At 44.8% G+C, this 15,046-nt stretch overlaps 1 protein-coding gene across 1 annotated transcript in view; it reads right to left on the reverse strand.

Annotated features, from left to right (window-relative positions):
* Positions 1–2,885, reverse strand: part of LOC119454426 (glutathione hydrolase-like YwrD proenzyme) — a 109,689-nt gene extending 106,804 nt beyond the window's left edge. The window contains exon 1 of the mRNA XM_037716365.2: positions 2,733–2,885. Coding sequence (XP_037572293.2) covers positions 2,733–2,880 — 148 coding nt within the window. The 5' untranslated portion in view covers positions 2,881–2,885. The remainder of the gene's footprint in view (positions 1–2,732) is intronic.
* Between the last annotated feature and the right edge of the window lie 12,161 nt (positions 2,886–15,046).

Genomic DNA, 15,046 nt, shown 5'->3' on the forward strand with positions numbered 1-15,046 from the left:
TTGCGAAGGGACACACCTGTAGCGCTACACTGCCGATCCGGGCAGCATTTCATGTGTAGCGTGCGTTGGAAAATGTGGCCCGACTATTACTAACGGAATGAACAAGCGTGGTGTGAGCGCGCACAAGCAAACATGAATAGATGACACTGAATGACTGGAGACAACGACTGTCAAAACGCTGGCAGCAAGCGCATACGCCGCAGCGGGCGAAGGTACGTGCGGTCTATCGCTTCAACGGAAACTGAGCGGCGAATGCACAGCGCATAGAAAGGTCTGAGCCGTGTGGAGATAAGAGAGGGTGAGGGCGAGCGACGAGCGCGTTTGTTGGCAGAGTAGAAGTGCGCATCCCCCCCCCCCCCGCTCCCTCCGTTGATGGCTTCCCGCTTCCTTGCTTGCGCGTGGGAGATTGAGTGGAAAGTTCCCCTTGTGCCCGGTTGCAAGATAGGCCTTTGGTGCCGGAGCGCAGCGTCGCCCCGCCTCCCTTCCTCCCTCCCTCCCATACCCCCACGGCGTTTCAAAGCGCGACGGTCGCGTTTGCTTTCCGCCGTGCGTTCGCTCTCCGTGATAGCGCGCGTCCCCCCACGCTTCCGCTTGGGCATACGGCGCGCGGCGAAGATGTTATCTATACGGAACCTCACGGCGACGGCGACGACGACGGAGACGCCGACGGCAGAAATCCGATTGTAGTGTCCATATAATTGCTATCGCAATAAAACTGCGCGCGAGGAGAGCATGAGGCCGTAGCGGAGGAGGAGCGGAGGGGAGACGGCCTGCGCATGCGCTGAGTTGCCGGCGACCACGTCATCTTCAGCCACGTGGGCGATCTCATCTGCGCTTCCGAGGGGGGCGGGGGGGGGAGGCAGAGTGGCTTGTGGTAGCTTGCGGTGGTGAGGGCTACGGACCTTAGGCTACGCTCGTCCGCGGCGTCAGCTGCTGAGTTCAGTCCGCGGTAACACGTGCGTGACGGGGATCACTGCCCCTGCAAGGGGCAATGGCGAGCGGCTACTAGTAAGCTTCGGTATTGTCGCCGTTGACACTGGTTAAACGATTTCCACGCTACGAAGGGCCGCTCTCGTCGTTGGTGGAACGAACGCGTGCGAAGAAAGGCATAGTGCCATGCAAGACGGACTGCGCGGCGACGATGGCTACGATATGGCGCCATAGTAGCGCGCGTGGTCTGTATGGAAGCAAAGCGCTGCATGGTGGCTGCTGTGAATCGCACCCACGCGCTGCCTCTCGCCATCTCCCTCTTAGCGAGGCAGTCACGCCACGCCTCACTCCGTTTGCAATGTGCCGCACGAGACAGATTGTCCGCGCCAGCTACGCCACTCACAGCGTTCTCTTCCTAACATAAACTGTGTATCTATATAATCTTAATACAAAATATTTACACGCGAAATGAAAACACGTGTTCTACGCTCAAGTTCAAGATTAGGGAATATCGTAATCGTCGGTGATTTCTTTGCTGCACCGATATAAAAAAATGCCTATGGCAGATTGCACAATTCGAACTCTTGATCTAAATTACGAGAAGAGACGGTCAATAAATCTACAAAAAATAAATGTGATTATTTCAATAATTACCATAGATATGCCCATGAACTTCTTAAATAATTTCTTTACGGGACAGATTTCAGTCTACGAATTATGGCCGGTGAGTTCGCAAGGCTATTTGAAACGAATTCCCAGGATTGTACCAGTTTTGATATATAAATTTTCAAAGTGTCCGATGACATGTATTCGTTTCATCTGCTTTTTTAAGAAAACTTTGTTTTATGCACTGTAACACAAAAATGCCTGGACCAGCAACGCATTTCTTCAGAAACATTGAAAAATATTATCTTGAAACTGGAGCAGTCCTTAGAATCTGTTTCAAGTGGATACGCGTTGTGAACTCACAAGCTACACTTTGTAGATTAAAATATGAGCCGTAAAATAATTGGTGTAACTATATTTATATTCAGTTAAGCATTTTCGTTTCTCGTAGAAGTAATGGCTACCTCATTGAGTAATTTAGATAAAGGGTTAGAATTGTGCTATGTGCCACATGCAATGTTGTAAAATTTTGTGCAAGAAAAAAAAAGACGCCCTGTAGAGCGTTCATCTATAGTCTCGTAAACGACGACGTTTTGGCGAAAATTTGCCAGGAGTGTATTTTTTTTAATTCAATAAAAGAATTAAGGTAAGCGTTTCATTGCGTCATGGTACGCATCACAAACGTCTGGACCAATCCGATAGATAAACATTTTACAGCGTATAACACGGGTGCTCTGCGATGGTTTTCTCTCATCCCTCTGCCAAGAGTCAGCCGCAGAGACTGATTCCCGCAAATCTGGGTGAACGTAAACCACGACGTGCGGAGGCCGAGGGTATTCGATTCGCCGCCTAACCAGAAGAACAGAGAGCGAAGTGTATTGCGCAGATTATAGAGCGACATGCAGCGGAAGATGCCGACGTAACTTCCCGTTGACACATGGTAAAACAGGCGCTACCTCCCGACTCGGAGCTGCATGGTGTTAGTTCTTGCTGAACGAACACATTAATCGGTGGTCTAAATTTCATAATTTTCGTGTTATAGATTACGATGCATTGTCAATGAAAAGTTAGTTTGCATATGGTCCACCGAGTTCCGCCATGTTCTGAAATTGCCCTTGTATTGTTTCTGTACAAAACAGCTACATCATACGAAACAAGCCCATTTTCATTTCGCGGAAAGTCCTCGTAAGGCTTACCCAAGCCAGCTGCGCTCGCCAGCATTTCATCGCAAACCACTGCTGCCTTTGGCGCCAGAACGGGAAACCTCCTGGACAGTCGTCTGAGGCTCATGTAGAAAAGACCGGCCATCCCGCAAGTATCCACAGAAGAGTAAAACGATTGCATGCGATGAAGACTGTGTACTGAGGCACTTTACAATTTTTCCAACTGGGCGGGTTGGCGTATCGTACAGGACGTTGCATGTGTAGCGCAGCTGGCGGTGACACCGCTGGAAACGTGACTCATCAACTGAAAGTCGGAAACGGACGCCAGTTGCCGTTAGGTTCTCGTTTATTTCCGAAGTACATTAGCGCGCTAGCTACTCTTCTGCACCAGGAATGAGTTACTGACAATAAAGTGTCATGCAATATATAAACACCAACTTTTGAAAGCAGGTTGTCTTTTCAAGGTATAATTACAAGACGATAAACGCGTTACAATTTCAGAAACTGTGTAGCTAAACATATCGTACTGGATGTTGTGTGCGCTACGCACCTGTCGGCGATACCGCCAAAACAGACCAGTTCAATTCTAAAACACCTAAATATGGGCAATGTGCCAGTAAGTAAGCAATCAGCCTTTTACTTTTAAAAATATGTTTGCATGATAGTTTTACAATGGTTAATCTTCAGATAGAGCAACTGATGTTAGGCTATTGCGCAATCATTAGAGAAGGTATGATCAGCTGTCCATTTGTATCACGACATACATTTAGTTCACAAGGAGGTCAGTAGCTTCAGCTTGAGTTTAACTGTATTTTCACCGTTATCATATCACATTTCTGTAACACAAATACACACAGGAACTAAAGAAAGAAAACTGTGGCGTGGAAGGCGGGAAAAAAAAGCAGCGAGTGAAAGCGCAGCTTGTCTGGCGCCACCTCCGAGCGAAAAAAAGGCGGCAAAGGGTTAGCATTAAAAATATAACACATGTTATAAAATATAATACATGTTATAATACACACAAAAGTGGTCAGTAGCTTTATTTTGAGTTTGACTTTATTTTCACCACTATCATATTACATTGCTATGACAGAAATACACACAGAAACTAAAAAAGAAAACTGCACCGTTGAAGGCGGAAAAAAAGGTGCGAGTTCAAACGTAGCTTGTCAGGCGCCACCTCCCAGTGAAACAAGGCAGCAAAGGTAAGCATTAAAATGTAATACAAGTTATAAGTATATTACATGTTGTAAAATATAATACATGTTGAATACACAGAAAAGTGTATAAATAACAAAAAAGCAAAACAGGCCGCATATTGAAAAAGTGAAAAAATATACTAAGAGTATGGCAACGTAAAATTTATTAATTGAATGTAAGCTGCAAGAAATACAAAATATACATTTGAACATTTTTCTGATATTAGCTAACACAGGAGAATCCATTTCAACAATTATATCAAGACAACATATTAATTGGCGGAATCACTCAGATGGAAGTATAAATTCATTAAAGGGACACTAAAGAGAAACCGGAAGTTGAGCTTAAATGGTAGATTATCCTTTCACGATCACAGCCATACCATTCTTACTGCAAACAGATGTTTAATAAGCGAGAAAATAGCGAAAAACTGAAGGATAGGTGCTGACGCCCCTTCGAATTTCCCGCACTACACGTTCGTGACGTCGGAGATTACAAATGCAGGCCAGTCGCGATTGGTCGAGAGCGATTTATCGCTGTTAATAAAACGCAAAATGAAATACACCTTGAACGTACATAAACAGCATTTGCCAACTTTTTAAACGGTTTCAAGCGAGTAAGTACAAGTTTAGCACAAAATTAAATAAGAAAAAATGGCATGGCGATACATCCGGTCGTGATAGTTTCGTAGATTCGTCTTTGGTCAATGCATCGTCGCGCGCGCGTGTTCCGCTCTACGGTGTTTGGTTGCGTGTTGCGTGGCTCGAAAAACGTTGACTTCGCGGGAAACAGCCAGAAAATGCTTCGTGTGTGTAGTGTTGAGGGCTGTATAAATGGCCCAAGGCGCTTTCTCAGGGGCAGCGGCATTCTTGACTCGATTGTGTCCTTTCATGTGGTGTCGCGCGGTGAGCCCCGGCTCCCCGGCGTTCGCAATGGCTCAGTGCTCTGCTGAGGATAAAACGGCAAAAGAGCCAGAGAAACCGATGGTGTGCTCTCTGCATTTCTCGCCCTAGGATTATGTGTATAATCCTGCCCTCCGAAAGTATCTTGGCGTGCCCCAGAGGTCAGTCCTTTCTCGAGCAGCTGTTCCCTCACTGCGGCCTTCATCAAACCCCCTACCGGTGCCCCTGCAGCAGCAAACTGGCGGCTCGGTGAGTGCTGAATGTCATTAAATAAAGCAACGAAATAACCTTACCGAGTACGTGCGCAACTTTCTACGCTTGTTCTGTCGGGAACATCGTCGCCTGGCGGACCGGACGCTTCGCTCTCCGTCGACGAAAACGATGCTCTGCTTTCCGCCGGCGCGGCCGGCGGCTCACCGCCATCGCACGCGGAAACACCTACCGCTCGAGCACGGAGCATCATTTCACGCTCCGTTTCACTGAATATCGCTGAAATGAAGTCCTGCTTCCCTGGCGAGCTCTTCGTTGCAAGGTTCAGCGGCAGCAATGGTATCCATCGCGGCGAACGCAAACGCAGCGACCATGCATGCAGCCATGATGCATCCAGTGCCTCGGCCGTTTACGCAAGCGGTGACGTATCATGGCGCATTCTGATTCGCTGAGAGCAATGAAATCTGTGACGACACTGCTTCAGCGCCAAATCTGGGGTGAGAGAAATTGAGGAAGAGATCTTTGGTCTTTGTTTACGAATTTCTCCGCTAATAACTCATATTTTTGCACCCAACAAAAACTGCATGCATTCCTGAAGGTCCTTCTTTTATTCCAGCTGAACTTCCTGTTGCTCTTTAGTGTCGCTTTAAGTGTGTGCGGAAGCGGGAATTTTAGCATTTGGAAACCATAGCTTGTTCGGCACCGGTTAATGTTCCAGTACTCACTGTACCTAGTGAATCGGGACGAGTTGTTTCGCTCTGGACATGCATGCAGCTAAGGTTGTCATTCCCTTTTTTAATTTCAGTTTTATGAGCAACTATCAACACGTATTTGTACATACTATCAAGTCTTAACAGTTTAAATTCGCTAAACAATGGTGCAGCATGAGCAATAAATTTGAGGCTTGCAATAGAACGCCATGCATTCTTTTGAACTACGAGTAATTTATGTTTTGGTTGCCAGGCAACCATATCACACGCCAAGAGCCCATACCGTAAGTATGAATTGAAAATTGCGATATAGATTATCAATTTCTGACAGACTCGTAGGAACGACTGACGCCTCTTAAACACGCTTAAAGCCTCTCTTAACTTTTTTCCGACCTTTTCGGTATGGGAATCCCAGAGCTTATCTTCAAGAAAAATAACTCCCCGCGCTTTCGCTGTCGAATGAAATTCAATCATAGTGTTATTCAAGCGTAGTTTTTGTAGTAGTGCATACGGTTCCCTTGGAACGGCAAAGAACGGCCTTTGTTTTTAAACCAAAGGCCATATGTACAAGTCATTTATTGTTGTGTTAGCAACTAAAACAAAGTCATCCATGTCCATACTTTTGAGAAACAAGGTCATGTGGTCTTCATATACGATATACTGCATCGGCTGATTTATGTATACAAAATCAATAATATAAATAAGAAGTAAGGGCCCCAATTTACTACGGTGCAACCTATATAATTTTTTGCAAAAGTGATTTTTCTTTTTTTATGGTTACGCATTGTTGCCTACTCTTCAGGTAACTCGTAATGAAATCCGGTGCAATGCCGCGAACGCCATAATATAGTAATTTTTCCAACAGAGTTGGTGACTAATCCGGTCGAATGCCTTGGAAAAGTCCCAAAATACGCCTATAGCATTTTTTATTTCTTCTTTGTTGCATGATATGAGTTTCTTTTGCCATGGCAGTGCTGCTTCTGTCGACAACCCAGACCTGGAATCAAACTGAGTGGGCGTGATTAATAAGTGGTGTTGAAAAAAAAATTCGATAATCTGACAAAGCTTAATTTTTCTATGGGCATTGAGAAGAGTGGTCAGATAGATATTGGCCTCTAGTTACACAGATCGTTCTTCTCCCCTCTTTTATACAGCACTAAACATTTGCATGCTTCATACGTAGCGGGAAAGAACGTGTGCTTAAAATTAAATTGTAAGTGTATGGTGAAGGCGCGACCAATAAATCGACAACAAAACAAAATGGCTTCAGCTTCAAAGCGTCGATGTCGATATCTTCTGATTTGTTTTTTTTAAGTTTACTAAACACATCCATAACTTCATATTTTGTAGTAGGCGCAACAAAAAAAATTCACCGACAATTATGATACTCCCTAATGTAAAATTTGAGCGCAGCTGTATACGCGCTTTCATTTCGCGATATATGGGCTGCTGCAGACAATGTGTCTCGTGCGGCACGATGCAGACGGAGCAAATTATGGTGCGACTGCCTTGATAATCTGCAGATGGCGAGAGCCAACACGTGGGCGCGATTCACAGCAGCCGCCGCCGACCAAACTACCAGACGACGCGCGCTACTCGGGCGCCATCTCGTAGCCACCGTCGCCGCACTACGGTTTTCTTCTCACGCTTTCACCGTACCCTCCTCCGCTTTCCGCCTAGTGGTTTGGCTGTACCCTCCTCTCCGCTTTGACATTCACGTCTTGCATCCTCCGCTGCGCTCCGCGTCCGCTCTTTCATTCCTCGCTGTGCTCGTCCGCTCGGTTACGCCGCCAACGTCGACGCTCGCCACCGTAACGGGTGCCTAAAAGCTGCACTCTAAAAGCGAAGAAACAAGTGGTGCGGGCACGACACGCACTCCAGCCCTGTCGTTCACAACGTCTTCTAATGAAGTGAGATGGTCTTTGAATTTCTCGGCCTGCGCTTTTCCTTCGTATGTTCGATCACCGGCAGTGATTTCTTTGACACTTTAATGAACTTTCCGTATTGACAGAACGGAGTCTAGTTTATTACACGATTATTTAAGCCTTGTAAGGCCTTCAATCATGAGAGAATAATAATTACGCGCTACTTGTCTCAGAAGCCTAGCCAGTCTATTTATAATGTTCTTAACGATTGCAATGTCTCTAGATCCGCAAGTGCTCAAGAATAATTCAGACATGTTTATCTCTTTATCATTTTTAGCAGTTTGCTTGTAACCCATGGTTTCCGGGAGCGCTTTTAATATGTTTATATATTAAACAATCTACAGCGTCTGATTTTAGGATCCTTTGAAGCCATGTTACGCTGTCGTCGTTATCAGTGTGCCATTGATAACGCCTTTCACCGTGTGTTCGGTAATCTTTAGCCAGAACTGCCCCTTCCGCAAATAATAACCAGCAAACAATTTAGTTATTAAGTGCATAGTTACAGCAGTTTATGGAGCTGATTAAACGACTGACGTTATTTCATAAAACAGCCTAGTAGTTTGCTATCACACTCAATGCTTCGCGTGTGGAGCGAAACTGTGAGTTTCGTTTTAGAGCGCAGCTTTTGGCGCCTGTTCCTGCGACGAGCCTCGGCGTTGCCGGCGAAACCAAGCGAGCTATCGCAGTGGATCAAAGAGTGAACGCGGAGCGCAACGAAAGAGGAAGGTATGGAGAAAACGTGAGAAGAAAAGCTTAGTGCCACACACGGTGTAAGATATATACTCTTTAGGTAGGGACACTTCTCGGCTTGCTTGCTAGACGCGATCGACCAGATATAGTAGCAAAGGCGCCCGTCTATCGGGGCGGTGACAGCAGCGGATTGCTATCGGCGGAACGACGCAACTTCAGTTAGAACTCAGGCGAGAGCGCGCGCCGACAAGGAACGCGCGCATTCCCTCTCGCCGGTGACCTACTTTCGTGCGTCACTCAATCATTTCGCATTTCCCGCGAACCGCCGGTTGCTATAACAACGGGAGATTAAACCAATAAAAAGCTTTCTGTGTTGAAGTTGCGTCGTACTGCTGATAGGTATCCGCTGCCGTCACCGGGCCGATCGGCGCGCGCCTTTGCTACTTTATCTGTTTGATCGAGTCTGGCGAGTGTCCTCACCTAAAGAGTATATATCTTACACCGTGGTACATCGGGATGAGATGCGCTGACCCGTGTTGCACCTAATGGGAAAAGCTCGATTCCGTTAGTTATTTACATCAGACCTTCCCAAATATAGCAAGCATTTGAACAGGTGAAAATAACCTGCAAATATATATGTGAAGGAGATGAGATGGCACAACGTCATGTGAAATTAGCGCATTTTGTTCTGCGAAATATTTTGTTATCCTAGGAAAACTGAAAAGAAGACACACACACACACACACACACACACACACACACACACACACACACACACACACACACACACACACACACACACACACACACACACACACACACACACACACACACACACACACACACACACACACACACACACACACACACACACACACACACACACACACAGAGAGAGAGAGAGATGGAAGGCTTTACAATGCAAATAAATAACTTGGCGGCCCATGTGATGGTTTGTCGCAAGACTGTACGCGTATAATAAAATGTTTAAGGTTTAATTTGAAGCCACCGAAGAGGCAATCCTCCTGAGCTAAAGCAAATTATTCTGCACTGCCAAGAGCACTAAAATGCGGTTTGTTATGATGTTATCATTCCTCAAGCCAATGTTATGAGTTTTTCGCTAAATACTCGTGCTTCCGCTGTTGCTCAACAACAACAACGTCTCTTCCAATTGTAGACTAAAGGCATGCACGCAATCCGACTTTGGTTACAAGTTTAATATAGGATGTACCATTTGCTGCTTAAAAACGGCGATTGACCGTTGCGGTCACTTTTGGTTCTGTGGAAGTGTTTTGTGTTGCCCTTCACCAATGTCATTAAACCATCCTCGAGATTTAAAAGTGCCAGTGTACTTTTTAAAACACGGCAACATTTTTATTCTTAAGTAGTTGAAACAAACCGGTTTTCTTATTAGGTAAGTGTGCTAAATGGCCGAGCGAAGATGATCCCGTAGTAGCTTTTTTTTTCTTAGCTGCGTGATGTCGTTGATGTATTCATCGTCCAAATTGGAAAAAAAGTGACACTGAAAGTACTGCTGTGTGCATAGTAGTAGTATAAACTTTAATTTGTCCGAGATGGAGTTAAGGAAGGAGGGGAGTGGGAGGGCCCGTGCATTTCTTACTCAGGCTAGTTTATTTATTTTTTAATCAATATTGGTCTTTGCTTCAGGAAGGTACTTCAGAAAAAAATGACGCAAATGACGAATGCATGGTATTTCATATACTATGCATCGTTAGAGAGTCAAATGAAAATGAATGCAGGCACACTTTATAAAGTACGCTGGGCCTATGTGTATGCTACCTTTAAAGGCACGCTTGTTATCAAAGCACGCATGACTGTTTTATCCCTATAGCAATTATAATGGGCACTCCACGAACATTGCTGCCGTCGCCGTGCTGTTCCGTATAAAGTCCAACAGCAATAAAATCGCCGCAGCGTGCAGTATGCTGTATGTGCGAGTGAAAGCGCGTAAGGCTGAGCCCGCAATGGCGGCTCAGTCTCGTGCGCGTAAGGGAGGAAAGTGAGGAAGAATCGCGCCGTCTACCGTGCTTCTAATCTGGCGGGTGCAATGTATAGCGCGGCCGCACGCGGCAGTGCGGGCCCCATATTGAAATCGATCTGCTACGGGGTCAGAGTGCGCCGTTTGCTGTTTTTTCGCCAATTAGTTGGCGTCGAAGGGAGAAGCGGCGTGAAGGCCAATTCACTCGCTGCTGCAGCCGCGCTCCCTCACTCCAGCGTTTTGACAGCGAGTTTTCGCGGTCATCTAGTGAGATGTGTTGAATTTCACTTGTGCGAGCGTGACACCACGCTTGATAATTTAGTTCATAAGCGAATGTTTAAAATTTTATACCGCCGATAGAACTACTATTTTTAATTCGTATAGATGTCTACTTTTTTGTGATTGCAAACGATCCTTCGCCTTTCGGGCGAAACTGTGACTTTTTTACTTATATTATGGCAAAAAATTTTTGGATGGCTACAAAAGTTTCTCAGGCGGTTGCAAGTATACATACAATAACCTTTAGATGAACATTGTCAGTTTTCCTACCGGTTCCTTCCTGGCCACTGACGAAAATGACAATGCTCTTTTCTTTGCATTCCTTAAATACTAAACAATGTGACAGTAAATTTAGATAATGAAAATTATTTTGATCTTTTATTGTGGTTTATATAAAGATGGATACGTTATGCAAAACATTATTGCAAATTGGAAAGTGGGATAAACAGAAAATGACAAAGACGATGTTCATATATACATTGTACAATATCACGTGTCCATCTGCATGAATTACTATACTAGCCCCGCGGGCGTCTGGTAAAACAACCCCAAAGTTCTTTCCTGTGGCTTACCTACCTCGTATGTAACACACTTGAATAGTAAAGCAGGTACCACCCAACGAATGATGAACACCAAGATGCACATTTTGTTACTAGACGGCCATAGGCACCCGTGTAGAATTTAATTTCGCCATTCAAGTTCAGCGATCTTGTTTCAAGGTCAAAACTATGACATAGCTCTGAGGACTTCGATTGTGTTTTTCTCCAGTAGAGACCCAGCGTGCTGTATAAATAAAACAATCGTACTATTTGCAATAGGAAAGCAGAATTCGCAAAACTTTCACGATGCAGTTACGCAGGTAGTAGGCCATTGCGTACCAAACATTAAAAAAAAACTGGCTGGTAGATATTCCTTGCACATTAATAGGTTAATGACCGGACACACGGGAACCTTTGCTACCGATTGTGCTGACGTTTTCAATTTTCGACAGCTTCCTGCTAAAGTTGAATGAACAAAATTGTCAAATTCTGAAGTTGTATATAAACCCATTTATGACGTACCAGGCGGTTTCTAGCTTTTGCTACTTGTGCTTATAAGGCTTTTATATTCGGGGATCAATTCAAAATATTTCGCTGGACAACACCAGAGAACTCTCTTCAATGTAGAATTTCATGATCAGCACTAGTCCAACCCATTAAGGAATACCCGTTGGCATACGAATGACTCAAATACCGCCACTTAGGGCAGACTTACCTGTCTATAACCATTTTAGATTACAACGGATAGACGCGATGGCTAGGGCTATGGCTAGGGTTCAGTGAATTTTTCGTGGACGGCAACAAATATGCGTGTTCTAAAGCTCAGCTCCCAAATTTGATGCAAAATTGCTTCATTTAAAAGCCTATGCGTATCATGACTTGGATATGCATTAACAGTAGATTAGTTATCAAGAGGCACCATTTTCAAGGTCAGTAGACGTCCAGGTAGATAATAAGGGTTTCTCAAAGATTTACCACTGTGCGACCCGCGTCGGCCACGTGTACGCTTGCACCGCCCTCTCTTTGTCGTCGGTCAAAGCGCTTGCGTGCCTAGTTTCCTTCCGCTCTCCCGGCCTGGCGGTCCCATCGGGTGTGTCTGCTTTCTTCAGGCTCCACGAGGTGGCGGTAGTGTTCTACGTGAACGTATGCCGCCTAAAAAGTACGTCGAGTGTGTGCGCGTGTGTATTTCTTCCGGATGACCGCCGTCACCGCTCAAGAGAAATAAAATTTGCTCATACCTTTGATGTAAATTCAGTGTCACGTCTATGTCGTTTGCTAAACTGTTTCACTGGTAATCCACCTTTACAGCAGTGGAATGGTGCGTGATTTTTTGAGTGACAGATATGGAAACCTTATGATACATTTCGCAGCTTGTTGACACAGCCTTCTTGCCACCACATCCCCTTTATTTGAGACATCAATCTTTAAACATCATGGAATAAAGAAATAATTAAAGATTGCATTCAGCAAAACACACTCCACGGTGCCATGTGTCGGGGGGCGATAATCTGACTTAAAAAATCACACAAACATTCACCGTTGCGGAGTTCCATGCCAAACGCCAAGATTTTTCGACGAAACAATATTAACCTTTTTTTTTTTGTGGATGCGCCTTCGTTAGCCGGCCTCCCCTTTGATTCATTTCCATGGTGATCATAATTTGTCAGCACTGAGTGAACCTTTTTCGCATCATGGTTGTGGTAAACACTTTAAACATTTAAAATACGGTAATGATAGGAGATATTGTGCTTTAGCAACAAATACCTTTAATGTATCCTTAAATGCATAATATATATTGCATTCTCCTGATTAGCTGTATTAGAGAGCAGAGTGTTTTCACATATCTTATCTATAATAAACAGGCACCTTCATCCCATGATGAAACATTGTCAAGGCGACACTGTGAAAATGTCGTTCGACTAAGTAAATCTATCTATCTACCCATATACTGATCGATAGATCTATATATCTATCCATCTATCTATCTGTTTTTCTATCCATTGGTCTATCTATCTGTCTATCTTTATATCTATTTATAAATCAATCTACCTATATGTCTAACCTCTAACGCCACCCAGTGGCTCAAGTCTGATTTCAGAATCATCATGAATCGTCATGATTTCAGAATCATCATCCCAATATCAGAATGCCGTTGCCGTCATACTGCCTTCGTAGTTCCATCGAGCTCATTCCCTCTACGTCATTCTTCATTCATACGTCATTAGTCATTCAGTGCGTTATCATCAGGTCTTCATGGTCATGCCAGACCCTGGACGCGGAGTGTCACAGCAAATTGGACCGATTGTGGAGCGAGTTTACGTCGCACATAGACGAAGCAATGAAAATCTCAGATTGACCACTACAGATGTAAATAAGGGTATATTCAGCAATACGTTGTGTCGCAACATTGTTTGAATGCTGATTGTATTAAATGTCGACAGGCATCTTGAGAAGGGTTCCGCTTTATTTTTTTCTAATATTTATTGCATGCGATATATGCGATATAAGTCGCATAAAATTTGTATTTCCCAACTTTCTCAAGCCAAGATGCATAAGCACCGACACCCTTTGCACCCTTGTATTTTTGACCTTGTTCAGTAGCCGAGGGAAACACCGTTAATGCGAGGCTCTACTCCGCACCAGATTGAACCATATAGCTTTGACTGCTGGTTTGTTTGTTCCTTGGACCATCAGTGCGTTGTCCGGGCCAGGATATTGGCGTGGCCAGCGGTGTAAAAGCGCAGATTCTCTGGGTTGACGCAAAGTGCGTGACCTCGGCGTCTTAGAGCAATCTGTGCCTCCTGAGGATAGCTCGGCTCCAAAACCAGTGGGGAGCTGCGGTAAAAGAGAATCACTGATTATTTTGAATAAAAAATATGTTCATAGTTGGTCGCGCGCCTGTTAGGGCAATATTGGTAGGATAAAAGTTGCTAAAAATAGTGAACATAGAGTGCAACTCAGCCTCCATTATTGACACGGATAAGCTATTACCTTTGCGATTACTACTAGTATGACTGTATAGTCAGAAGACACGTGATAATGTGCTCAATATTTAAAAACGCGCACTGCGCTATGTCACCCGTCCTTAAAGAAGAGCTCTTACCTTTTCTGTCATTGTGAACATGGGACCCGCACAGGCCGCGAAACCTCAAGTTTCTTTCAGTTTAATATATTCTTGGCGGGTGTTTGTCTTAATTTCATCATCTTCCTCCCTGCCAGACGGGTTTCCGTCAGACTCGTTCTTATGTGAGTCTCCGCCACAAGCACGGCTTTTCCTTCATCACAAAAATTCGAAATTTCGTAAACGAAAAGACAACACTCGCCTCCTTCCAGACTCATCTTCACTTTAACTTTCCCGGCAAAGCATATGGTATGACACCTAAATCACTGCGAATGCCAGTTTGGGACACACCCCGTTTGGAAGGAAAATCATTGCCCTAGCCGAGCGACGTCTAAAGCAAGCTTGTATCACCATCACTTACCATCAAGCAGTCACCATCAAGCAAATGGAAAACAAGACATTCTTCTAGGGCCGTGCGCTTCAGGATACCCTACAAACAATATACTTCGACATTCTACTGCATGCCAAGAGCGTCCTCGGCAGAACGCAAGACAGAATTGGTCAGTCTCAAGAAGTTCACATTGCACAAGGCACGCCGATTTACCTGAACGAATCGGGGAGGTGACCAAAAGTGTCTACAACCTCTCTGCAGACTGCCTGACAATCCTCCACATCCTGATGAAAAACGCCTACTGAGCAGAGGCCTCTACTTGAGCGCGAGCGCACCACCGAACGAAACAAAGATAACCTGTGATGCATTGTCACCAAAGATGCGACCAAAGATGCATATCAGAGCAATGATAAGACAGGTCATTCCATAGACTGGGACTCGGCG

The sequence above is a fragment of the Dermacentor silvarum genome, chromosome 5 (assembly GCF_013339745.2).
Source record: "Dermacentor silvarum isolate Dsil-2018 chromosome 5, BIME_Dsil_1.4, whole genome shotgun sequence".
In the NCBI taxonomy this organism is placed as follows: Eukaryota; Metazoa; Arthropoda; class Arachnida; order Ixodida; family Ixodidae; genus Dermacentor; species Dermacentor silvarum.